The 12,910-nt window shown below is 39.4% G+C and overlaps 1 protein-coding gene across 3 annotated transcripts in view; it reads left to right on the top strand.

Moving 5' to 3' along the window:
* Positions 1–3,266: 3,266 nt before the first annotated feature.
* rnf216 (ring finger protein 216) overlaps positions 3,267–12,910 on the top strand; it is a 41,857-nt gene continuing 32,213 nt past the window's right edge. Inside the window, exons 1-12 of one of the 3 annotated variants that reach the window (XM_015360534.2) lie at positions 3,267–3,352; positions 6,050–6,178; positions 6,599–6,744; positions 7,000–7,752; positions 8,184–8,260; positions 8,595–8,700; positions 9,399–9,560; positions 9,908–10,022; positions 10,357–10,496; positions 10,843–10,893; positions 11,295–11,432; positions 12,338–12,486. In XM_015360534.2, the coding sequence (XP_015216020.1) occupies positions 6,112–6,178; positions 6,599–6,744; positions 7,000–7,752; positions 8,184–8,260; positions 8,595–8,700; positions 9,399–9,560; positions 9,908–10,022; positions 10,357–10,496; positions 10,843–10,893; positions 11,295–11,432; positions 12,338–12,486 (1,904 nt within the window). In that variant the 5' untranslated portion in view covers positions 3,267–3,352; positions 6,050–6,111. Of the gene's footprint in view, positions 3,353–3,380; positions 3,587–6,049; positions 6,179–6,598; positions 6,745–6,999; positions 7,753–8,183; positions 8,261–8,594; positions 8,701–9,398; positions 9,561–9,907; positions 10,023–10,356; positions 10,497–10,842; positions 10,894–11,294; positions 11,433–12,337; positions 12,487–12,910 lie in introns of those variants that run through there. The other 2 variants (XM_006637245.3, XM_069180735.1) reach the window with 2 other exon arrangements.

The following is a 12,910-nucleotide window of genomic DNA, read 5'->3' on the forward strand; positions in this document are numbered from 1 at the left end:
ACAAACAAAGGGACTGTCTTCTATACCCACTAGTGGCAGATTACTTGATTTCATTTCTTTATGATTGACATGAAAAAACAATGGATAAAAGATATCAACAATGGATACATTCATGGCAGAAACAAAACAGATAACTGAATCTCATAAATCAAACAGAAATCTTGGAATCGGAACTGGAATCTTGAAACCCTTTTAGGCATAGCTGATTCAATTTTTGTTTTTTGATCGATGTCCTTAATTTTATACTTTCTCATTTCATGTTCCTTTTATACTTTCTCAGTACAGTAAATTATAGCTCGATTATTCACAAAGAATAAGCATTATATAAATTATCTTACAATCTCACATTATGAAATAATCATACACAACATAACGTCAAATAAGCATTTCCGAATTATCCTATTTAGAATTATTTGAAGATATAAAACAGTAGATTGAAGTGACAAACAGCTATGAAAGCTTTTCCTCTCCATGCCTTAAAAATGGTTCTCAAAGAAACTCTGGTCAGTCATGGGTAAAATGAAGTCGGAGTGCTCTATCTAAAAATAAAGACAGTGAGAAATTTTTATCCAGAGATCAAAATGTCCTTAATGGATTTTTAGTATATGGCACTGTGAAGTACTCTGAGGATGATGTTTTTGATGTAGCAGAAATTATAATACTTTGTTGCAGTGCACATTTTGTAAAGTGCACTTTATGTTTGCTGATAATATGATATTCAAATTACCTTCAGCAGTGTCATGTGAATACAGAGTTATGGTTGTTACAGAAAACAGCTGAATAACAATTTTAACCTCTGTATTATATGTGCATCTCCTGTGCATAAATATCTCACCCGCTATGCATCCACTTTGAGTTTCTTCCTCTCACCCCATCTTCACCCTTTTAGCAGCTCCCTAGCTCTATCCTCTGGAATAGAGATGGCCGTCCTGTTATGCTTGTCCTCATAGGTAGGCTGCCATCAAAAGAAACTTTTAATACATTTCTCCTCTAAGTCACATTAATTTGGATTTGGCCAATCTATTGAACAAAGCATTTGCAAGACAGATTTATTATATTCCTAATTGCAAAACACTGCCAACACATTTGCTTGAGAGTGTTAACTCCCCTTTGTATCATTTATGAGGAACAGAACTGATATTCTCTTGTTCAAAGATGTTTCTTGATGTTGGTCTTTGCAATAATCCTTCAAAAGATGGAGGCCAAAGCAATATTCCAATCAGCGCTTTTCTTGCCTATTGTGGACACAATCTGTTCTGGCCACCTTGTCGCCATGGATACCAGACCTCGTCACATTTACGGAGTTGTGCTCTCTTGTTCAATGTTTCTTATTGTCTTGTTGAGATAGTCATGACGTTGGTTGTGTGCAGTCGGTTTCTAAACCTTGTCTGCATCTTAAAAGAAAGGACGTAGTGAGGTGCTATGACTCCACGAGGAGCTTCATTATTCCCTTGAGCAAACTGCACTTCACCATGCATGTACTCTCTGGACTATGTAATGGATGAGGAGCATAGAACTAAGAGCAAATGAAAGACTAGGCCTCAAATTTTCAAAGCCTGATAAAGTCCTTGAAGTTGATAACCAATCCTCAAGGACATTGACAAGGACAACCCAGCAGACGACATCAGAACAGACATGGAAACATGACAAGACACAGATGGAAACTAGGTGGAAGGACATTTAAAATAGAGAAATGAAGGCAGAGGAATATGGAACAAGCTGTCCAGCCATGTTGTTTAAGCCGATACCCTGGCTTCCGTCAAGAAATGGCTTGTTGAGTTCTTCAGATCAACTGGCCACTAACTACATCTTGAAACCTTAGAAAAATAAAATAAAAGGGGGCTTTTCTAGCAATTAAAAGAAAAGTGAAACACCATGATGGAGAAATCTCAGGATGACTTCCATCAGAGACAGAGATAAAACAGGACCCCTGGCAGAGACTGTTTGGGCTAACAGGCTGAGGAAACAGTCCTCTTTGCTCATTTTATCATAAGTGTATTTTTTTTGTCAAAATTGTTTTTAACCTGAGATGGACTGGCATCCCATCCATCCCACTGTACCTTGCGGAGCCCATTGCTTGCTGGGATTAGCTATTAGAACTATTAGAAAATGGATAGATGGATGATTTAAAGCCCTTCATCTTAAAATGCCCAAGTGAAACTATGAGAAAAGTGTTATACTTTCATTTCCATTTTCTTTACCGTGATATTTATAAAAAATATTAGGGTAAAGGTGGCTGAGTATGAGCTTGCTGTTTTTAAATAGTGTGTTTTGTTTTCAAGCTTTAAAATTGGGAATTAATTCAATTAATTGGGAAGATTGACTGATCATAACATAGATTAAACAAAGTGATGGCAAAGCATAGAAGAAAACTAACTTCAGACCTAAAACTGGGATAAGCACTCAATTTTCAGCAGAACAAAGATGCATAATATAAGAACACTTGAGTAGCTTAAGATTTAAGAAATCAAAAGTCCTTCAGTAGCTCAGCCAAAGTCCTGACTTGAATCCTCTTCAGAATCTGTGGAAATACTTGAAAGCTGCTGTCAGTAGGCGATCACCAAGCTACCTGAGACAGCCTCAGCAAATAAATCTGCCAAGTAGAATGGGCAAAGACTTTACCAAGCCACTGTGCAAACTTGGTAGATATTTACCAAAAAAAAAACCTTCTGCTGTGGTTGGTGCAAAAGTTACTTCTACGAAATATTTGGTTCGCGGGTCTGAATATGTAAGGCGTAAAGTAACATTTTAGTTTATTGTCTTTGTATTTCACTGACATTTATAGCAACCGATCTTACACTAGGAAGTATTGAGCTTGAGCATTCAGGTTTTAAATAAAATATTAAGTTAAAAAAACACGTTTGACTCATTTTATGATTTTATCAAATTTGACCCCATAGACATGGTATGAATACTTTATGGTATGGTATGAATACTAGGGCGCTGGATATCTGTTATCAGGTAATTTTCCACAAAGTTAAAAAAATTACAACACGAGAGACATCTACTGGTACAAATAGGTAGTATCACAGTGGCAAGTCAAATGATTATTTAGAGATATATCTAAATACATGTAAAGATTATTTTAAACAATGAATGGCATATCTCTCATGAGATATCTCTAAATGATCAATTGGCTAGCCATATATCGCTTCTATCTAGTGTGTCTACCGGTGGAGTGATCCCTCACATATCGCAATCGGCGTAGTTTGTAGTTGAGTGAAGACTACATCTCCCAGTATCTCATGTGCGTGAGAAATGGGTGTCTGACGTTACGTTCCTCTGCGTTCCAATTTCCGGTCGGTAAAGACTGGCTGTGTGTGTTGTGTTTGTATTGTGCAGGAAGCGAGAGGTATGTAGGCATACTTTTTATTTAAAAAAATAAAAGTGTAGACTCAGTTATGCGGAATTGCTTTGCTAAATAGCTGTTCTTCGCAACAAAACCCCGCGATCAGTAACTACTCGCTTGTAGTGTCACTGTGACAAATGTTTGGTAGCTAAAGTTGTCTGACTGAAGACAGTGTTATGAGTTTACCGTCAAAAGAGAGAACAGCAGAAGTGGAAATGAAAGCAATAGTTAAAACAAGTGGGTGGTTTAAGTTCATGTTCACCGCGCTTCTTTAAGGAAAGATTGAATAGAAAGTGTTGCACATGTTAGTTTGCGATAATTACTGGAATGGAAAAAAAATAAAGGTGTTATTTCTGTTAAAATTACTAATGACGCAGAATCGATTAATGTTTATACTGCTCTGTGGCTGTTTACTTTCCTTAAGTAAACTCGAAGAGGCTTCATATCCAAGTAACACTTTGGAACATCGCCTTAGCTGATGATCCAGGGAGGTCGTCCTGTGGTTGTTTGTCTTACTAAACTTGTTTAAATGCTTTTTGTTTTATTGTTGCCATCTTGAAAAACTGAAGCCTCTGTATGGGAGCACAGAATGTGTAACGTGGCAATAATGAAATAAATGAGCAATGTGGTGGAAAACACCTAATATTTGTGCGTTACAACTGGGTCGACAGATTCGAAAAAAGGCTTAGATACTGCTGATTCATTTCTAGTTTTCAGGGATGTTACCGGTGTAGTTCAGCAAAACGCAGTTTTGCCCAAGTTTTATGAAATTAACTGCGTTCGCTGCATTTGCATTTCAGTGCCGAGGATAGACTAATTTCCAAGTGTATGCAGGTGTTTAGTGAAAACACCTTATTCATCTTGAACCTTTGAGCTACTGTGCAGTTTTCACATGCAGAGGAGGGTTCAAAATTCAGAAGCAGTTTTCAAGAAATGTGTGACTCACATACGAGACCCCCGTTCCTCTGGGTCCCTCTATTTCAGAGCTCCTGGCAAGATCTATAGATGTGTTTCGGTCTTAATCTTTCTAGACAGCTACTTGACAAGACGCTTTTAATGTCTGTAAAATGCTTTGAGAAGGTGACCTCTCAAACCCTTTGCCTCACCGCTGTTTTTTTCCAGCGTGATTTGATGAGGCATTCAAATGTTTTTCGAGATTGCAAAAAAGTTTCGGAAATGCTGGGAAACTTGAATGAATATTTAAGTGTTAGTTCCTTTCTCCGCACTGAAAGTAGACTGATCTTTGCGGGGGGGGGGGGGGGGGTTCTTGTATTTAACCTCGTATGCCACCAGGGGTATTCCCATTGCACAGTGCAGTGTGTCCTTTCAGCAAATCACGCCTGGCTCAAAGAAACAAGTTTTAAAGATGGGTTAAGCATTGTGAATGTGAACTGCATCACATGTTATACATTCTGATTGACGAATGTAACTCTAGACTGGGGAGCTGGTGGGCTGGGGTGAAATGACAGCTGGGTTTTAGTGTTACAGTACAAGGAAAGTAGAGGGACAGCTCTCGTTAAAACCGAGTTTGATCGTTCAGAAGGCGATCGGTTTTGGAAATGTAGCTCCAAGGCTGCACAGCAGGGTCATTATCAAAATTCCAGTTTTCCTCATCACTCTGTGTTGTATATTGTGCCTTGGAGCTTGTCAGCCACGGGCATTGATGCTGAGCACACTAACGTGACGTTTTGCTTTTCTGAAGTGTCCCTGTTTGTTTTATGTATTTGCACCTGTGCCACATTAAATCTGCCTGCTACATTTTTCAAATACAAATAAGATGTGAGAGCTCATCTTAGCACCTTTGGGGTTTCACTGCACGTTTAGCCCGAGTATAGCCTGGGGCAATAGGTGTTCACTTGAGTTCTGACTTTACTCGTGCTTTGACTAGATTTCGTTCCCCAGTTGCTATTGTTCAGATTTAGTGGCAAAGTATTTGTAAATCATTTGAAGTACCCAGTACAACCAAATGTACCTAAACCTCCTTTAACAAACTGTCAAAAAAATTAACTGCTCCGGGTTTCCACTTATTTTCTACTTGTGTCTTTTGGTTTTCAATATATGCTAAAGCATCATCATAATAATACACTTTATTTTATATAGCGCCTTTAAAGGTGGCTTCTCAAAGCGTTTTACAGGATGACAATAACAATAAATAAGGAGAATACACAAGATAAAACACAATTACAATATAAAGAGGAGACCGTGGATGGTGGTACTAAGAAAAGCAGAGGGGTGAAGAATGGAACCTGTTCAGTAAAGGCTTTTCTGAAGAAGAGGGTTTTGCGTCTGGATTTGAAGGAGTTTAGAGAAGGTGACTCTCTGATATCCTTGGGGAGAGAGTTCCAGAGCTTGGGGGTATAACAGGAGAAGACCCTGTCGTCCATACAATGTAGATGGGCTTGGGGGACAGTAAGGAGGGCAGACATACAATTCCTCATAATATAATATTCCTTTGTTACATGGTTGTATTTTTGCTATCGGCAGTCTGTTTATTTCAGGCTTTTGTATGTAGGCAGGCAGCCACTTGTTGAAATGAGTTAAAATTGGAAGTGAATAGAAACTTTGAAATGTGTTTACCAGGAGCTTTACATCCGTTTAAGTTTCGAAATTATCGCCATCAGCTGCTTTTCAGGTCTTTCTGTTTTCGCGCACCTTTTTTTCTTCTGTGCTGTATGACACCTCTGGCCTCTGCGTGTTGAGGCAGGAGCATGCCGAGGTGGTGACTCTGGGCCTGTGTGTGAGCCGGGGGGGAGCCTGCGATCATGGCTGATGGAGAAGGCGACGAGGAAGTGATTCACCTGGCCAGTTTCCACAGACATCGCGGAGAAGGTGGGTCTTCTCCCACACACTCCTCAGTGCAGAAACTCCACTTCAGTCTGATGTTTTATTGGGAGCACCCACAGTAGCATCGGAAATTGTAACGTCAGTCTTTTCTGCTAAATAGTATAGAGGTGTGAGTAATGTCGGTCTACACTTCTACTTTGGTATAGCATTGTTGTTCTATAGGTCCATAGGTATAGTACATTTTGTAAATTCCGTTTTTTTTCCAGTACGTTTAAATAGTAAATTCTACCAAATGATATCGTGCTGCCCAACACATTTTTAGGATGGCATACCATTCATTGGAAAGGCGGTTACCTATAAAAAAATCTGTTCTTAAAGGTGGCAATCCACAAAAAAGCAAATGTCTTTTAGCCACTGGTGTTCCTCCACGAGGGGGTGAATTGTGCCCACTTTGGTCTTAAACAGACGACCGGATTCGAAATGACCTGCTCATTACCATATCGGACGACTCGGATGATGAGCTGCCTACACTGATGCCAAATAACCCAGCCCAGATCAAAGCTGAACTGGAGGACGAGGATGACGAGGAGGAAGATGTTGTGATTTTAGAGGTAGGTGGAAGAGTGTTATTGGAATAGAGGGCGCCATCTTTCTGAGCACCAGAAATTAAGATGACGGTTTCGCAAGACGTGCATGTTGGAATAGTTTAGAAAAACAAGGTAGTCACTTTATACAAAGAAAAACGTTTCTTCTATTTTCTTGATAGCTGTGAAGACAAATTTGCTTCTTTATTTTCATCAGAGTGTAATTGAGGTTGTCCTGGCGGACACTTAGAAGCTCCAATGACTTTTCTTATTGCCCTGCAGCCACTAAGACCGCAGCAGCCTCTGCGCCCAAACGTTATCCGCCCTGCTGCTCTGTGGGGGGGTACCCCACATCAGGAAACCCCTGAAAGACAAGGGGAGGCTCCCATGGAAGCACCTCATCCCGCTGCCGAGAGGCGGATTCTGCTTGCGCGCCGCAGGTTGCCACTCGGCAATGTGGACCTTGAATCAGGGAATAATGCCCTTAATGTCTTAAGCGGAAACCAGAAAGCCACACCTTCCAGTTCTCATGCCCCTCCTGTGCCCAGGCCTCACCCGCCTGCAGGGACTGAAACCACACTTGAGCAAGGACCTGCAGGGCGTGCTGCCGTTTGTAACGGCGAAGCTTTCATTGCAGCGATGCCTGAGCCGTTGGCTCATCGGGATGTCAGGCATGGTATTCCACTGGGGAGCGATCGCAGCGAGCTCAGGCCCCTGAATGATCAGCCCCACACAGACCAAGAAAGGCAGGCTGGTGTGGTACCTAAAAGAACTGAACCACTCCATGTTCCTCTCCCAGCTCTGCCTGAACAGCAGCAACCACATGAGTCTCTTAGGTTTCCTCCAGCTCTTGGTGTTCAGGAAAACCAGCACCAGGCACCCCCAGGGCCTGTCCTGCACATCCCACTTGCTGTCAATCAAAATGAGCCAGGGGCACTGATTGATGATGAGAGACCTGGACCATCCATCCCAAATCCAGAATTGATAGCTGCTCGGTATGACAGAGATCAGATAAAGTCACTAGTGCATAGAGTGGTAAGTGCCAGTTTTGTTTTTCCATGTGCATCAAAATTAGATCTGCGTTTTGAATTCCCTAGTAAATTATGACAGGCCAGTCAATGTTACCATTTGATTTTCACGGTAGAATTGAATTCATTAGTGTAAGGATGTATGTTGTTAAAAATAGGAATTTGTACAAAAAAGGCATTGGAATTCTGTTTTTGTTTTTGTTTAATTGTACTGATTGTACATGTATTGTGCTTGTGCAAGTAAATGAAATATACTCAGTATATTGAGTGCCTCAGTGACAATTACGTATGTAAGCAAAGAGCATGTATAAAATGTAAATTTCACAAAAAATAAGAGAGTTAGCTTGTTATATTTCAGTTGTTGTTACTCTACAGGAAGATTTCTTTTAAGTCTAAGAATAACAAAACCATATTTTCTTCTTTCATCCATCTGTCTAGGCTGAGTTTTTTCCTGATATAGAAGAAGCATACGTAGAAGAATTAATTAAGAGTCATGATTTAAACGATCTAAATTTGTAAGTATACCTATGCATTTTTTGCTTGTTTGCAATGAAGCACAATAGTGTTTTATATTGAAGTCATAAGACACTTGATTAATGCTTCTGTTTTGTTTGCAAATGGATTCATTTACAAATATTTTTCCTTTGTTGGAGAAACAAAAATAGTTGGTGTGCTTCCAGATAAAATTGCACTTTTATATCTCAAGACCTGTAGTAGATATTTGTATGTAGTCCCCCAGTAATTAAATTGGACAATGTAAATTGAAAGAAGAATTTAGAAAAATGAGCATTATTATCATTTTTGGTAAATTATAGCTGTTTGGAAGAACATGTTTTGTTTTTTTTGCAGGATTTGCAACTTTTTGTTAGAAAACCCCAATTATCCAAAGAAGGAAGGGACCTCAGTTTTGAATCAGTCAAGTATTCTTCTCGAAACAAACGAGGATGAAAACCAGGTGAATGAGAGCAGTTTGCTATGTTGATTATCTGTATTCCATTTCTTAATCTTCTGTGATTCCTTTGCTGCTAACTCTAGCTATCCAACAAATCTCTGCGGGGCAGTTCTAGCAGTGATGTAAGCACCAACCTTGACATCTGTGTCCTAAATTGCACAGGCAGATGTTTGAAGCTTATATTTTTTTTAAATTGCTTTTTTGCTTAATCAGAAAAGTAAATGTCAATTTTTCCATTTTTGTAACAAACAATATCCCTTTTATCTGTAATATTGTCACATTAAATATTGTTCTGTAGCCAAAAAGCTTAGCTTGCAATAGAGATTTTTCCATGTCAGTGAGGCCAAAAGCATGCAAGCCTAAAATGCACAAAGTTTTCAGTGACAATTTGACAATTATTGAGTAATCAGTAACTGCCATATTTCTGCATATTCACATTGAGAAAACATGCTTGATGATCTGTAAGGTTCGTTACCAATTCATGTTAAAAATTAATAAATGATTGATTTCTGCAATATTTTCATCAACCAAAAATGTTCTTAATTATCTGTAAGATTATGATGTCTGCTATCTTTTCCTTACAAACTCATATTTGTTTTGTCTTGGGTGCTTTTGCAAGGTTACAGGAATTGATGTATTTATTTTTCTTTATCTATTATCTGTAATCTAGTTCTTTGCCTTCCCCCCTCCCCCCCTTTTAGAATAAAGAGAATTATTTTGATTTCTCCAAACTGGAAGCCGTAGACCAACGCACAGCCGTTCAAGCTGCAGACCTCCTGATGGCTGATTTCAAGATGTTAAGCAGTATGGATATTAAATGGGCTCTGCATTCTCTTAGAGGACACTATGCAATTACACGCAAGGTAACTAACAAGTTTCCCATTCTATAAATGATTCATATGTACTTGCAGTGAAAAGACATTAAAGTAAATGTTTTTATTTTCCGTATCACAATGCTAAAATTTGATTTTGGAGAAATTGGAGGTGTAGTTCAATTTTTGCTGCCTAGGAAGCAGCTTTCACAGAAGACGGTGTACTTGCTTGCTATGTGAAAGGTCCATGTCCTCTCAGACAAACAGCACAGTGCGGGGAATGATGTAAGAGATGTTGGATTGACCCAGCAGTTAGCAATGTCTCCCTGGCCTTAATTCGTGTAATTTTGACCTCGCAGTTAGAGGACTGAAAAGAAAATGACTTGTCTGTTTTCCAGGCCTTATCTGATGCCATCAAGAAATGGCGGGAACGCTCTCCTGAATCCTCAGGGAAGAAGAAAAAACGAAAAGAAATGAACCAGTTTTCATACATAGATTTCAAATTCGAAGAGGGTAATTCTGGCTTGTGTTTTCCTGGCTTGCCTCACTGTGTGTTGTTAGTCTGTTCTGGATTTATCTTAAGAGCAGTAGTGAGATAAGATCTCATCGTCCCTGCAGATGCCGTTATCATTTCAAACTTTGCTGTTTTCTGGCATTGGTGAACATTTACGTTGAACGTTTTGAGAGTTCATATACTGTGTTCAGATGCAGTTGGAATAAATTTTATATACCTTGTTTTCAATTTGGCTATCAAACACTGCATGGAAAATGTAACATTGCACTATGTGTAAATTGGTAATAATGTGTTGGCTGTTTCCTGTGAAAGAAAATCATGTGTTTGTCTTAGGTACGACTAAATTTGAGAGGCGGATGTTCTTTCTGGAAAACAAGAGGAGACATTGGAAGTCATATGACAAGCGTTCTCTTCACCCATCCTTGCAGAAAGAAATTACATTCTACGAGCAGAAAGCTAAAGAAATGGCTGAGGTTTGGAGTGCACTTTAAACATTTTTCTGGCAACCTTATCATACACTATAATGTGAAATATTCTATGATTCTGATTGACATTTAAAATGCTTGATAATGCGATATTTGATTTCTCATCTTCTTTATGTAGATAGAACTAGTTGTTTTAGTTCTGCTTTCTTCATAAGAGAGTTTTAGAATTACAATGCAATATTAAAATGTACAAAGAGATGCTTCTAGTTTTCAAAGTGTTATTGAGCTGTACAAATATGACTCCTAATGTTTTTTAAAATGCACTCGTATTAAATTGCATTGTTCTTATTATGCGTTTCGTGCTGTTCACTGCTTTTTTTTCTCCTCTCCTAAGCATGAAGACTTCTTGTTAGCTCTACAAATGAATGAGGAGCAATATCAAAAGGTATATTTCAAAATACGTGCAAGATGTGGGATTGATATTGAATATGCCTTTACACTTTTCTGTATAATCTCCGCATAAATGACTGATCTGTATGAAAAATTGCAACATTCAGTGCTCAGAAACATTTTTGCTACCAAGACATAATTCAGATAGTCCTGTATTCATAAGGGAGTTCTCCCAATTATGATTATACATACTTTCAGAAGGTGATGCTATACTAATTGTGTTACAGTTCTCAGGCTTGCAGGCTCTTACAATCACAAGGATTCTGTTGACATTGAAAAAAACGTAATGGTATTTGGCTATGATCACTGTATCGCACTGCAGAAAAGTGATTTTGCAAGGGAATAACTCCTCCGGGATCCTGTGAATCCTAAAAGGCCATTCCTGTTTAATGACAGGATGGTCAGCTGATTGAATGCCGTTGCTGCTATGGTGAGTTTGCCTTTGAGGACCTGACTCAGTGTGCAGATGGTCACCTGTTCTGCAAAGAGTGCTTGGTGAAATACGCTCAGGAGGCTGTCTTCGGTTCGGGAAGGGTAAGTGCCCAAGAAAAATCAGTTATTTCCGGCCAGATAAAAATGAGCCAATCAAATACAAACAGTTGTAATTCATTGGCTATATAACCAATATCTTTCGACTTCTTAAAAAGAGGAAAAAAGTGTAGTTTTCACTGGATTTGAAATACCTTTATTATTTGTTTTAATTATTTGTGGATCATTTTTTAAAATCTTGAATTTATCTTTGTACATATACTTAGAATATTGTAATTTCATAGGGAGGACTATACTAATTTTTGCTACTTTCATATAACAATTGTGTAATTAAACATGGCCATGGCTGATCGTCGCCACGGACCTTAGCTATCTCAGCATCATGATGATGAATAAAACAGTAAGGAAAGTTTTTAGACAACTTGTTACATTTAGCAGTGTAATAGTTTCCATTTTTTGGTAATATACCTTCTTAAATCAAGAGATTGTGCGCTCTTTATCATCTGCGGTCATGACTTTGAACCTCCTGCAAGGTAGAATAAATAAGTGCTCGCAGACTGACCCGCCCACTTTAAAGCTTCAAGCCCCTCCCCTTTTAACACATCTCAGGCTGCATGGCCACATACCAGAGGCACAGTGCTGACTGGGAGAAGAGGCACGTCCCTCACTAACAGTACTGCAAGCCTGCCAGCACCCGGGAGGCTGCTGGGGTCTCTGTATTTGCACATTCCAGAAAGTCCTGGCTGACTGATCCCACAAAACCCCGAGTGGCACTCAGCCAATTGTGTGTGCGCTCCCGCCTCTTGGCGAGTCACAGTCACAGTTGGCTAGTAACCTGACCCAGGCTCCGACCTGAAACACCTGGGTCATTGCGGCCCAGCTCAACCAGAGAGGAGCCAAGAGCCTGTCCTAACTGTTGAATCAACAGATGCATCTTCTTTGCCCTGCAGTCGGAGCTGAGTTGCATGGACGGAAACTGTACGTGTGCGTTCCCAACCAGCGAGCTGGAAAAGGTGCTCCCAGAGAACATCCTGTGCAAATACTACGAGCGACAGGCGGAGGAGGCCGTGGCGGCAACCTGCGCTGATGAGCTTGTCAGGTCAGTTCACATTCCTGATCTCCTGATCTCTGAAGTAATACTGTTATTTGACAGGCATCAGTTTACTGTGCAAGATGAATGCATGATTATTAGATTATTAGAAATCTGTATGTGAAAATTAAACAGCTTTTGTTTGAGGTTTGAAATTTTAGAGTGCAAAAGGTCTGTGCATCCAATTCATTTATACTGCAGATTTTATATACTGTATACACATGGATGGTGGGATGTTAAACAGAGATGCATTATGGATCAGTAGTTTTAATCCCTGTCCTTATATGACCCTCTGTCTGCTTGCTATCCTACCAACTGATCTTAAAATCTACCTAACTGGCATCTTTCCCAAAATAACTGTGCCTGAACACACATCTTGATTGTGCTTAGTCACAAAAAATTATCCAGTTTAGAACATAATAGGTTTTAAGTA

Source organism: Lepisosteus oculatus, chromosome 19 (genome assembly GCF_040954835.1).
Source record: "Lepisosteus oculatus isolate fLepOcu1 chromosome 19, fLepOcu1.hap2, whole genome shotgun sequence".
In the NCBI taxonomy this organism is placed as follows: domain Eukaryota; kingdom Metazoa; phylum Chordata; class Actinopteri; order Semionotiformes; family Lepisosteidae; genus Lepisosteus; species Lepisosteus oculatus.